The sequence below is a fragment of the Prosopis cineraria genome, unplaced genomic scaffold, assembly GCF_029017545.1.
Source record: "Prosopis cineraria cultivar Desert tree isolate PC_DT_omini unplaced genomic scaffold, ASM2901754v1 PC2, whole genome shotgun sequence".
Classification (NCBI taxonomy): domain Eukaryota; kingdom Viridiplantae; phylum Streptophyta; class Magnoliopsida; order Fabales; family Fabaceae; genus Prosopis; species Prosopis cineraria.
This window is the reverse complement of record NW_026555333.1, coordinates 42,175,288-42,188,851: the sequence shown is the minus strand read 5'-3', so window position 1 is coordinate 42,188,851 and position 13,564 is coordinate 42,175,288. Positions and strand designations below refer to the sequence as shown.

The following is a 13,564-nucleotide window of genomic DNA, read 5'->3' as shown; positions in this document are numbered from 1 at the left end:
ACCAAACAATATTGGGAGAGTACATGGCCAGCTAATGGCTCTTTACTTACATGGAAGGAATTCAAGAGGAGATTCTTTACTCATTATTTCCCATCTACCTTCTGAGTAAGAAGGAATCTGAGTTTCATCACTTACAGCAAGGTAATATGAACGGAGAGGAGTTCATTGCCAAGTTCAATGAATTGTTGAAGTATTTGACCTATTTGAGACATCACGATGATAAAGAGTGAAAGGCCAAGCAATTCTTAGACAAGATGCGGCTTGGGTATAGTAGGCAATTGGTAGCCTTTGAGAAGACTTCCTTTGAGGTAATGTGCAATAAGTTTCAGGCCATTGCTAGTAGAAGCATATTAGTAGATAATAAGAAGCGAGACAGTCAGGATCATTTCTCTTCATTCATGGGTCCCACTGGTGGTGTGAGCAAGAATACTAGTTTTGGTTCGAGATCATTCCGAGGGTTTAGTACTGGGGGTGCTAGGAATCATTTTTAAAAGGGGTCTCAATCCAAGGAATCCCAATCTAAGAACAATTTACCCAGAAGTATGGGAGGTCAGAACCAGACTTCGAGGCAGGATTCTGCCCTTACTATTATTGGACCTATGAGAGCTCCACAATGCAACAAGTGTGGGAAGTATCACAAGGGGAGTGCTGGACATGCTTTAAATGTAATAAGGTAGGCCACATAGCGTGATATTGCCCTAACCATGCTAGTGCATATGACCAGCAATTTGCTATTCTTGGTTATGTCTTTGCCATGTCCAAGGAAGAAGCTGAAGCTTCTCTAGAGCTTATTAGAGGTACTATTTCTCTCTGTGATACTGAGATTTTTGCTTTGTTTGACTCGGGTGCTACTCACTCTTTTATTTCTAATGAGTGTGTAGAAAATTTAAAGTTACTTGTGATTGAGTTGCTTGTGTTGATGAATGTGTCTATACCAGCTGGAGCTTCTATGAAAACTAGCCGTGCGTGTTTGAAATTTAAAATGAGATTTGGTAATAGAATTACACTGATTGATTTGGTTTGTTTGCCCAAGTCGGGGATTGATGTGATTGTTGGGATGGATTGGTTGTCGGCTAACGGAGCGATACTAGATTGTGAAAAGAAGACAGTTTCCCTACCAGTGTTTAAAGTCCCTGAGGACATTATATCAGTAGTAAACCTTGAGATACCCATATATCTGTTTGCCATGCAAATTAAGACGTTGGACCATGAAAGGTGTTAGATATTTTTAGTTTATTAGCCTATGGAGTATATGAAGGTACTCTTGACGAGATTGGAGTTGCAAATGCATTTCCAGAAGTATTTACTGATGAGATGTCTGGCTTACCACTAGAAAGGGAGATTGAGTTCTATATTAACCTGGTGCTGAGAACTAAACCCATCTTTAAGGCTCCATATTGTATAGTTCCATCTGAACTAGAAGAATTGAAGAAGTAATTGGAGGAACTGCTGGGGAAAGGATTCATTAAGCCAAGTGTATCCCCCTGGGCTTCGCCTGTACTATTTGTAAAGAAAAAGGATGAAAGCTTAAGGTTGTGTATTGATTACCGACAGTTGAATAAGGTTACAATCAAGAACAAATACCTACTGCCCCGGATAGATGATTTGATTGACTAGCTTGTCAGAGCAGCCGTGTTTTCCAAGATCGACTTGAGGTCTGGTTACCATTAGCTGACGGTAAAGTCCAAGGACATACCCAAAACTACTTTCAGGACGAGATACAGGCATTACGAATTCTTAGTGATGCCTTTTGGATTGGCAAATGCGCCAATGATTTTCATGGATTATATGAACATGATTTTTAGACCCTACTTGGATAAATTCATAGTTGTGTTCATTGATGATATCCTGGTCTACTCCAACGATGAAGAAGAACATGCTAAGCATTTGAGAATTGTGTTGTAAGTGTTGAAAGAGCATAAGCTATATGCAAAATTAAGTAAGTGTGAATTTTGGCTTCGGGAAGTGAAATTTCTCGGTCATGTGATATTCGCCAACAGTATATCTATGGATCCTCATAAGGTCGATACGGTACTAAAATATGAGAGACTTACCTCAGTAATAGAGATAAGGAGTTTCTTGGGGTTAGCCGGTTACTATCGAAGGTCCATTCAGGGGTTTTCTCAAATGGCCTCTGTTTTGACTAAGTTGACAAAGAAGGATGGTCTACTAGAGAGATGGTCTGCTACTTGATTCTTAGTACCTTTATGGTTAACAATCTCTAAGTTAAGTTTTTGTAAGAGTAGGACCCATCGAATTAACCTTACCTTGGACTCCTTCTTACTAAACAAGCACTTCAGAGCTGAATAGTCAGTGTAAATTGTCACCTTAGCAGCCACAAGGTATGATATGAACTTACTAAAAGCAAACACCACTACAAGTAGTTCTTTCTCAGTTGTGGTGTAATTTTCTTGAGCATCATCAAGTGTTCTGCTAGCATAGTAAACTGGGTAAAGCACTTTTTCTTTCTTTTAACTGAGCATAGTACCCACAACAAAGTCACTAGCATCACATATCATAATAAAGGGCAAAGTCCAATCAAGAGCGATCATGATAGGTGCAGACATTAGTCTTTTCTTCAACTCTTCAAATGCCTTCAAGCAAGAATCATCAAATTTAAATTCAACATCTTTTTCAAGAAGAGTACAAAAGGCTTGACTATTTTGGAGATATTTTTGATCAAGCGGAGATAGAATCTCACATAGCCTAGAAAGCTCCTCACACCCTTGATATTAATAGGTGGAGGAAGTTATTCAATCACAGAAATTTTTGCCTTGTCAACTTCTAAGCCATTTTTAGAAACTCTATGGCCAAGAACTATGCCCTCCTTAACCATGAAGTGGCATTTTTCCCAATTCAAGACCGAGTTAGCCTCTTCACATCTTTCAACACATTGGCCAAGTTGATCAAGTACTTATTATAAGAATCCCTAAAAATCGTGAAGTTGTAACATCCTAATTTTTAGATAAAAAAAATTTATGGAATTTAAGTTTTATTAAAAAAATGATGATAATAATAGAAATTTATATTATTTGAGATTATTTGAAAATAATAATATGGTTAGGCATTTAATTATGAATTAAAAACTTAAGTTTAAAATTACATAAGAAATATTTAGTTAAGATATAATTTTAAGATTTAATATATATATATATATATATAAATTATGTGTGAATGTGGGAAAAAAAGAAGAATGAAAAAAAAAAGTTTAGTCCCACATCGGTTAGATGTGGGATGAGGAAAGGATTCCTCACATATAAAAGAAAGTGAGAGCGTGCAGAGGAAGGCAAAAAGAAAGTTTATGCAATTTGTGAAAATTGCAAGTAATGGCCCAAAGGTTTGAATAATTAAATTCAAACCTATAGTTTTTTTTATATAATTTTGGGACCCACAATCCCATTTTTATATTATTTTTCTCTCTTCCTCCTTCACATTGCTCGGCGTTTTCTCGCAAAGGGGGATTATTTTCTTTTTCTTCAGGTATGCTCTAACTTTCCTGTTTAGATTAGCATTTAAAAATTTATTTAATTACAAAATTAATTTTATAGTTATTTTCTAAATAATATTAGCTTTCTAGTGATATGATTATTTTGTAGGATAGAGTAAATATTCTGATTAGGATTTTTCTATAGGATAGTTAATCTAATGATATGATGAATTAATAATATAGGTTAAAACTCTTAGGAATATAATAAATATTATAGAATATTTTCTTGAGGTTGAAACTCATGTTTAACAATTTTGAGTTAAACTCTAGATCTATATGGTTGAATTTATGTGGAATCTGAGATGTAGGGATGAACCTCTGATTATTAAATATTTATTTAAGTATGAATAGGTATTTTTGAGGCTATAGAAAGGTGATTTGAGGCTTTAAGTTAATTTTTAAAATTTTTAATTTATTTTTGGATGAATTTTTAGAATATAAATGGATGAAATTGTGATACTAGAAGTGATTTGAGGCTTAAAAATAGTTTATTAGGGTACGAGAATTTTAGAAAAGAATTTAGGAAGTTAAATGAGGCATAAATCTTAAATTAGTGTTAATATGGATTATAGATCTAAGACTTTCTAACTCTTTAAATTAGAGTTATTTATTTTAATGTAAAATTAATATATAATATTGTAAAATAATTATGTAGATTATATTGACAAAGATAGTGGTGAAAAAGGAGTTGTGAAGGGAAACTTGTTATTTAAGACACAAGGTAACCATTATTAATGTGTTGTGATGGGTGTGTTTGTGAATGGTTATGTGTTGTTTTATTGTTTGGAAAAATTATAAATTATTAAAAATAAATACTGTATATATTTGTTTGAAATTATTGCCAAGTGGGTTAAAAAATTTATTTTTGTTTATCATGATGAGATATTATTGTTCGGATATATTTCTGTTTGGATATTTGAATGATGCATGACTTGTCAGGGTATTTTAATGTATAGTATTAAAGAGAATTTCTGTTTGGTTAATTATTATCACGTGGTAAGCCCTCATTGGACCCAATGAATGGCGTGTCGCTTGGTCCAACTCACCTTTGGCCGGGTGATTTGGCATCCAAGCATGGCGAAAGGAGGATATAAGGTGCAGTCATGCAAATTAATACTTGTTCGGTTTGTTTGAAAATATGGTTCTGTTAAATGTTTTGTGTGCCCACTTAGCAATCGCATGATTAGTTACAACCGCATGCATCATTACATATTAATTTTTGGTTACTGGGACTTTTAAGTCTCATTCCCCATGGTTAATATTTTTACAGGAGCGAGTCTGGCCGAGAAAGCACCAGAGGTGTAACTATAGCGTATGAGACACCATCTTTTACGTTGCCTCTTATTTTAGATTATACAATGTATCTTGTGCCAACTTAGGACATATCTTCTTTGTGAAGCATGTAAACTCTAATCCTTTTTATTAAAAGCATTTATATGATCAAGAGGATTATGTCTGTCCCTCTTGATTTATGATCTGATTTGAATATCATGCCATGAGGATTATGTTTGTCCCTTATGGTTTTAATTGCCTTTTTGGATATTTTAAGACTTGTGTTATGTCTTGGATGTATCATGGTAAGAAAATTTTCTACCATGATAATGGTTTTAATAATTTGCGAAAAATCGGTTTGTATTTTTGAGGGTATTACAGAAGTCATCCATGAAGACTTCCATATTGTGCTCAATCATATCAAAGAAAATTGCCATCATACACCTCTGGAAAGTAGCCAATGCATTTTATAACCCAAAAGGCATACACTTGAAAGTGAAAGTTCCATAAGGACAAGTGAATATTATTTTTTCTTAATCCTTTGGAGCAATGACAATTTGATTATAGCCAGAATATCCATCCAAAAAGCAAAAGAATTCCCTTCTAGCTAATTTGCCAAGCATTTAGTCGATAAAGGGAAGAGGAAAGTGATCTTTCCCTGTGGCCGCATTTAGCTTTCGGTAATCCATACATACTTTCCATCCAATAACAATATGGGTAGGAATTAGCTCATTGTGGGTGTTAGCCACTATAATCATGCCTCCTTTTTATGGAACGCATTGAACTGGGCTCACCCAAGAGCTATCAAAGATAGGATAGACAATGCTAGTATCAAGCCATTTTAAGATTTTCTTCTTCACAACTTCCTTCATAATAGGATTCAATCTTCTTTGATGTTCAATGGAAGCTTTATAATTATCTTCAAGAAAAATCTTAGGCATGTAAATTAAGGGCTAATACCCTTTATATTGGCAATAGTCTATCCAATAGCTCTTTTATGAGCTTTTAAGACTTTTACAAGTTGCTCTTCTTGTTGTACATTCAAGTCCGTAGCAATAATTATTGGCAAGGTGTTATTGGATCCTAAATAGATATACCAAATATGAGAAGGTAATGTCTTCAATTCAAGAGATGGTGGCTCTTCAATAGAGGATTTTAAAGATGGTCTATCAAGAAAAGATAAATCTAGAGATTCAAATTAGACACGGTTTCTAGAATAAACTAGTGATGCATTTATGATAGCCATACACTATTCTCCATCTTGAGTCTTTATTTGAGCTCATAACAACAAGGCTTCCAAAAAATCATTAGGAATTGCCTCATTCAATTCTTTTTGTGCAACTTAATCAAGCATATCAACAAAAAAGCATTGCTCAAGATCATTAGGAGACTTCATCAACTTGTGCATATTAAAAGGGACTTGCTCATCATCAACCCGTATAGTAAGCTCACCCTTTTCAACATCAATTAAGGTTCTAACGGTTGCTAAGAATGGTCTTCCTAAGATAATAGGAATGTCACAATACACCTCACAATCAAGGACAATGAAGTCAAATGGAAAAATGAATTTATCCACCTTTACAAGAACATCTTCAATAATACCATATGGATAAGCCAAGCTTCTATCTGCCAATTGTAAAGTCACAGTTATCGGTCTAGCCTTACCCAACTCCAATTTATTAAAAATAGAAAGAGGCATAAAATTGATACCAGCACCAAGATCACATAATGCTTTACCCAAAATTTCCAATATGACATGGAATTGAGAAGCTACCAGGATCCTTCATCTTTTAAGGTACTTGCTTGATGATATCCGTATAACTCTTGGTTAGAGCAACGGTATGAAACTCATTGAACATTCTCTTTTTAGAGAGCACATCTTTCATGAACTTGGCATACTTGGGCATTTGCTCTAAGGCTTCCATAAAAGGAATGTTGATATGTAATTGCTTGAATATATCAAGAAACTTTTTGAATTGGCCATCTTCTTATTGCTTCCTAAGCCTTTGAGGAAAAGGTGGTGGAGGTACTTATTTTGGCTTGGCCTTTTGTTACCTTTTTTCATCACCAACCTTTTTAGCTTTATCATCACTCTTGTTCTCTTCTTGATTCTTCTTTGAATTGTCACACCCTTCAACCACAATTTCTTCATCAACCACTTCATCATTAACAACCATATTAGTAGCACTATTACTCATACTAGTTGAACTTGGCATAAGAACTTCGGTTAATTGCATCCTACTTCTCAAAGTGATTGCTTTATACTCCTCCTTACCATCTCTTTTAGGATTTGGAATGGTGTCACTAGGGAGATTGCTTCTTGACATAGCATTCATTTGTGAAGCCAATTGTCCTATTTGTATTTCAAGATTCTTAATTGTGGTTTCATAAAAAGAAAGAGTTGCCTTAGTTTCAACTCTTGCAAACTCTTGATTACTCAAGATTTGTTAACATCTTCTCCATTCTAGACTCCTCTTCCTTTATTGGCTTTGGCTTTGGCAGAGCTTGAAATCTCAAAAGGTGAGTTGGCTTGACATTAGAAGATGAAGGTTGATTTGAAGAATTTCCTTGACTCCATGAAAAGTTAGGATGATTCCTCCATCCTGAGTTGTATGTTTAAGAGTAAGGGTTATTGTGAGGATTTTAAAACTTGCCTATATAAGTGATAGATTTAGTAGTCATGTAGAGAGGACACTGATTGGGAATGTGAACATCATTGTATTAATTACCTACAATTGGAATGGCATGGACAGAATGCACATTATGAGAATTTCCTCTTTGCATTTGAGATTCTAACATATCAAAATGCTTGTTCGTTGCATTTAAGATGGCTACAATTTAGGAAAAAGAATCATCTTTAGCACTAGTCACTATTGATATATTCCTTCTATCTATATTTTGAGTGTTGTTTGCAAACAATTGATCTAAGAATTAAAAAACTTCATTGACAGGCATATTGCAGTATCTCTCATTTGTGATAGAATCAAGCATGGTCTTAGAAGATGCATTCAAATGACTATAGAAAATCTAAATCACTACCTATTTATCCATCCCACGATTGAGGCATTTCTTCATCAATATCTTGTATCTCTCCCAAGCTGCATAGAGATGCTTATCTGGATATTATTTAAAGCTAAGAAATTCAACTCTTGCTTCTATAGTTTTATCATCAGAGAATAATCAAGTTCTAAACTTGTTCTCAAGATCCTCCAATGAACCAATAAAACCTTCAGGAAGATTGTTGAACCATTCTTTAGCCTTGTGATAATGGCGGGCTTGATCTCAAAAGTATATGCTTGAAACTTTGGCATCTGAATACAAGATTGAGTGCCCCTCAGATTTTGATTAGCAAACTCATTGACTGAGGCAGTGTCATACTCGTCTACCATATTTTCAAGTTGAGTTTCAGGAGTTCTTTCAGAATTTAGAGACTCAGCTTCTTCAAAGATTGTTAATCCTTCAAGTATAACTTTCAATCCTTCTGGGCTTATGGCTTGCATATGCCATATAGGTACCTAAAGAAGAAAACAACCAAAGGAGTATCAAACTAAAACAAAAACACTAAAAAAAATAAAAATCTAAAACTAATATCTACAAAGGCTCAAGCGAAATCTAATATCATTAGTCTAAGGTTGATCAAAAAATTTTCAAAAGCAAATCCCCAACAATAGTATCAAAAACTTATTGCTCACTGCAAGTGCATGGGTTGTAGCAAGTAATATAATGAAAGTAAGGTATCGTTCCCTTGAGGATTTGTTCAAAAACAATTATCAAATAAAAGACTAAGTAAATTCAATTAAGTTGAGTCACACATAGTTAGATAAAATGATTTTGCAAATGAAATTAACACTAGAAAATAAAGAAAAGAAATTGATTCATAAACTTTAAACATAAATTGGGACCTAGGATTATTTATCCCCTTTGCATTTTATAACACCAAAATTACCTCCTCTCAAAAATGCTTTTAATGAAAATAAGTGCTAACCTAGGGTTCTAAAAATACTTGGATAAGCTCTCTCAAGACATAAACAAGTGTTTAGTTAAATTAATTGCTCGATCTCTTATTACAATTAATAAAACTCACTTTTAAACACCAACCTTAATATAGCTATGTAAGGCTAGCAAGTACATCTTTATTTTGCTAGCAAAACCGTTCATTCAAGATGCAAATATCAAGTTTTTGCACAATTTTACTCAAGTTCTACACTCAATCTAGCCCTTTCAAGCATTAATTAAGTAAACCCAACATTTAAATGGTGGCCAATCACTTAAAAGCATTAAGGAAAGAGTAAAATAAACACACACACACATCATTAATCACAAAAAGAGAGGAGGAACTTAGCATTATTGTAATATCCTGAGTTTTAATTCCCTGATTAATTAAATTTAATTAGGGTAATTAGGTAAATTAAAGTGGTGTATGGCCAGAGAGGTCTAACAACTATATTTGATGGTATTTCAGCCCTATTGTGGGTTCGGTATTGAGGCGGGCCACTCGGGCATTGAAAGGAGAAGAAAAAGAAGAGTTGAAGTTACTGTGCCACATGCCACGGCACGTAGATCATTTGTCACAACGCACAGCCATCTCTGAGCGAGGGAGGACCTCTCTGTGCCATACGCCACGACGTGTTGTGCGTCCGCCACAGCGCATGGCCATTTTTTATACTTTATCAGACGTAAATTGAGACAGAAAAAGAAAGAAAAGAAAAAAGAGAGAAGGAAAAGGCACGCCACAGCTCTGCTAGGGTTTACTTGGGGATCACTTTGAGAGTATTTTGAAGGCTACAAATACCCAAGGTAAGTATCATACCCATTAATCTCCCCTTTTCTTCCATATTTATGAGGTTATGGTTAGGGTTTGATAGTAGAAGTGAGATTTCGGTCCATATAGGTTATGGGTCTGAATTTGTTGACTCAAATGGAGTTAATAGGGGTAGACTAGAGTATTTAAACTAGGTATGATGAGTTTTAGTGTCAAGGGTTGTTGGGCACCATAAATGTCTGAAAATCCCATTTATTATGGGTGGTTGGAAGTTTGTGATGCCATTAATGGGGATTTAATGGCTCATTAATGCTATTGGGGGCTAAAGGTAATTATTAAACCCAATGGTTAGGCTCTACCTCTTGTAAAGTGAAGGTTGGAAAATTTAGAAGTAGAGATTGAGGGTTTCAAATGGTTAAGTTTGTTATATTGATGGAATTCAAATTGGTTGATTGTAGCTTTGGCTCTTGGTCACCTATTAAAGTGAAAATTCAAGCTTGAAAGCTAGTTGATTGAGGGGTAAACCTTTGATTTCTCAAAGGTTTGAGGTAACCGGGGGAAAACTCTATTTTAGGTAGTTGTATGTTAATTAATGGTTAATTGGTTGTTGAGTGTGAGATTATGAATGTTACATCCATGAAATTGGTTGTTTAAGTAAGAAATATATATTAGCTTCTTTGAGTATATGAAAAAGCTATTTTTGGACTTGAAAATGCAAGTGTAAAGTTAAGAGGATTTTATTATGAATATGCCTATATTTTTTAGAAATGAATGTGATGATGTGTAGAAATAGTTTTGTGTTAATAAGAAATGAATTTTGAAAAAAAGATAAGAATACACACTTAGGTAGCGCAAGGTCGTGAGCCCAACGTGGTTGTGGTATAGTGAGTAAATGAAAGCGAAAAAGTAAACTCAAGTGAGTAATGATTATGGCATGATCAGTGGCGGGAGTTTGCCTAGGGATTTGTGAGTAGAGAAAATCCATATGGTAATTAGGTTGCCCTCTAGCGCACTAGGGCTATAGCCTTATCCCATTGTCTGTTAAGAGACTGTCCCATGGTTTGTCGAGGGACTAAAACCTAACTATCTTTATCGGTTTAATGAGGAGAATAGCTTAGGGTATGAGACACCCTAGGGATTTGAGAATGGGGAAAGCTGTGGTCTGAGAGTGAGTCCTGTGATCTTTGGCTAGGTCACATCTCATGATTGGTGAGTTTGGGTAGTCCAGTCACACAGACGGAGCCCTAATTAGTGTTATAGCCCACGGTTTCGGTCTGAGGAAATAAAGAGGATATAAAGTTGATTGATCATTACCTAAGTAAATACATGACGTGTCACACGTGCTAAGTGGTGGTAAGTCGCAAGAGTATGGGTCTTGTCTCATATCTGAGAATATGGAGACAATGCACCTGGCTATATGAGTAATGAAGCTATAGTGTGATAAGTAATAAAATGTGATATATGGGCATATGTTTTATAAATTGGATTCTCCTTATGCATGTTTTTGCTTTATAATTGATGTATAACTGTATAGGGTAGGTTTAACCTTAGTTACTGAGTGGCTAGATTTACCCCTCTTATTTAATACTTTTTAGGCTCTAGCTCTGGTGTTGAGAGGGAGAAGACTAAAGAGGCAGGGAATTAGTACATTCCTTCTTATATGCCTCTAGTTTTGATGTAGTTGTGTAATAGCATATATTTGCCAATTTTAGGGTGCATATACCTCACTTGCACTATGTTGCTTGTTGAAAATGTTAGAATTATATTTTGGGCCCTCAGCCTTTGTGTATTTTGTTATATATATGTTTATAGGGCCACAATACTAGTGCAAGTGTAGAAATGAAGATTTGAGCATGTTTTAAATGATTGGAATTAAATGCAATATTAATTTATCTCCCCCTTTATTTTTTATTAAATTGGGGTTGAGGAGTGAATTTTTATATAATGATATTTTGATACTTGTGATGTGTTGTACTGGTAGCCTTAGGTCTATTGGACATGGTCCAGGTGTTAGGAAAGGCTTTTGGTACTTGTTGAGGGTTTTGGACACCCATTTTGTATAAAAGTGTTGAAAAGTGGTTAAATTATTTTTGGGTGTCCAACTTCCTAGTGTGATGTGTTTTGGAAGTGAAACCTATGCCATTAGCTAGTACAGGAAAAGAGCTTTTTGTAAACACTTAGATCACGTCATTCGGATATTGGACGGAGAATCGGGGCAAGTCAAAAGTTCCTCGATTCTGCTATCAAATTGACAGCAGAACCAGTGGATTTTCGTGCAACACGCTATGGCGCATGGCGCTTGAGCCGTGGCCCGTGGCACAGAGAGCAACACGCCGCGGCGCAGTACTCTGTTTTTTAGCACATAATTTATTCTTCACCGTTTTCGACTTCTTTCACTCCTCTGAGGTATCTCATGCTTCCGAAACTTGTTTTTACTCTAATATGAAAGATTTTTATCGATCTTAACTTGTTTCTATTTAAAAAAACTTGGGATCCCTTACTTTTGAATTAAAAACTTGGTAATCACTCTTCGAAGATAATCCCTCGATTACCATGAGCTTGATTTATTAAATATGCATAGTGGAGTGAGATATTATAATTAATTCATATAAGGATTCCAAATAATCCTAGAATAAAGAGTTTAGCTACTCATGATCATCCACAAGCTACAATAGACAAAATAATTGGACCCATTTTAGATTAGAAGATAGGAAAGGGAAGAGGAGTAGAAAAACCAAAGAAAAGGAGCTCCAAATGTCTTCAAAACTCTATTCCCTTGCTTCAAGCACTTCCAATGCCCAAACCCTAGCACACCTAAGCTTGAAATGTATCTAAAAGTGAGAAGAATTGCTTCTCGGTCGAGCTCTCTAAATATAAATGTCTTACCCAACCAATTTTAGACTTAATAAAACACATCATTTTTCTGATAGTGGTAAAAGTCGTGAATGAAAGTCACAACCTTGGGATGACTTTGGCAGTTTTCTACTGTTTTTGCAGCTAATGAAAATTATTCACTTTGTGCTTGATTTCTTCATCAAAATGCCTTCCAAAAACAGCTACAAAACTCTAAAAATGCTTCAAATCAAGTCTTCAACCAAAATAAGATAAAATTAGGTCAAAAATATCAAATTAAAGCCAATAATACAAACCTAAAATAAAATGCACATTTTTCTAATTCGGGCAATAAAAACATATACAATTGAGCTAAAATGGATTAGCATCTAAGGAAAATGTGATAAAATAACATGAAACTGTAGAGGTTAACAATGTTATAATAGATATGGTTACAGGGCATTTGCCTAGCCTCAGACCTAAGTTCAAATTTCTCTTTATAGATTGGATAATGCGAAGAGAGGAGTCAAAGTCCTTTAAGAGAAGAGTCATATAGTGGTGGTCATGTATAGTCGCACGTGAAGAGATAAAGGATCTAAGTTGCAACTCACTTCTTACACCAGAAATCATCTTACTTGAATTCATCTCATAGAGGAGTGGCATTTCGGTCACTTGGTTAGATTGTTTTATGAATATTTTATTCAAAATGGTCCTTCAAATGCAATTGGTCCTTGGGCATAGTTTTTGTTTTAACTAGGTCCTTTTCATCAATTCTCCCATTCTAATTTTCATTTCTAATTTTAATTTCACAATGTTTGTTGATTTTTCTTTTTCACATTTTTTTTTACATTTAAAATTGCATTTAGCATTTGATAGTGGCTTGCCATTGTCATTGAGAAGTTTCTGGGAAGCAAATGGAGCCTCATTTTTTCAATGTTTTCTCTTCCACCGTAAACATGTTAAAAGTCATGGATTTCGTCTTTATTATTGAAGGAAAAAATGACACTATTAAAATATGCTGACAAGAATAATAAAATAGAGATTGGATATATATTGATAAAAGAAAAAATTATGTATAAGTCTAGTGAAGCAAGTTTATTTATAATCAAGTCTTACAAAATTTATAAACCACAACCAAACTTTTTAGAATTTGAGTATAATTTAAAATTGAGGTAAAAAGATGATAACACTTTTATAACATTTTGTTTAAA

The 13,564-nt window shown here is 34.6% G+C and overlaps 1 protein-coding gene across 1 annotated transcript; it reads left to right on the top strand.

Moving 5' to 3' along the window:
- The first annotated feature begins 542 nt into the window (after positions 1 to 542).
- Positions 543 to 1,437, top strand: LOC129302769 (uncharacterized). The gene is made up of 3 exons (XM_054941653.1): positions 543 to 665; positions 725 to 1,217; positions 1,259 to 1,437. The coding sequence occupies exons 1-3, from the start codon at positions 543 to 545 to the stop codon at positions 1,435 to 1,437; spliced, it is 795 nt and encodes a 264-aa protein (XP_054797628.1).
- Positions 1,438 to 13,564: the final 12,127 nt, after the last annotated feature.

What these genes read in the sequence shown, in the direction of transcription:
- LOC129302769 (XM_054941653.1), top strand. Translation starts at nt 543, where the DNA reads ATGGGAGGTCAGAACCAGACTTCGAGGCAGGATTCTGCCCTTACTATT. An exon ending in GTGCTGGACATGCTTTAAAT is followed by an intron (nt 666 to 724) that starts GTAATAAGGTAG and finishes GCATATGACCAG; the next exon opens with CAATTTGCTATTCTTGGTTA. An exon ending in GACGTTGGACCATGAAAGGT is followed by an intron (nt 1,218 to 1,258) that starts GTTAGATATTTT and finishes GAGTATATGAAG; the next exon opens with GTACTCTTGACGAGATTGGA.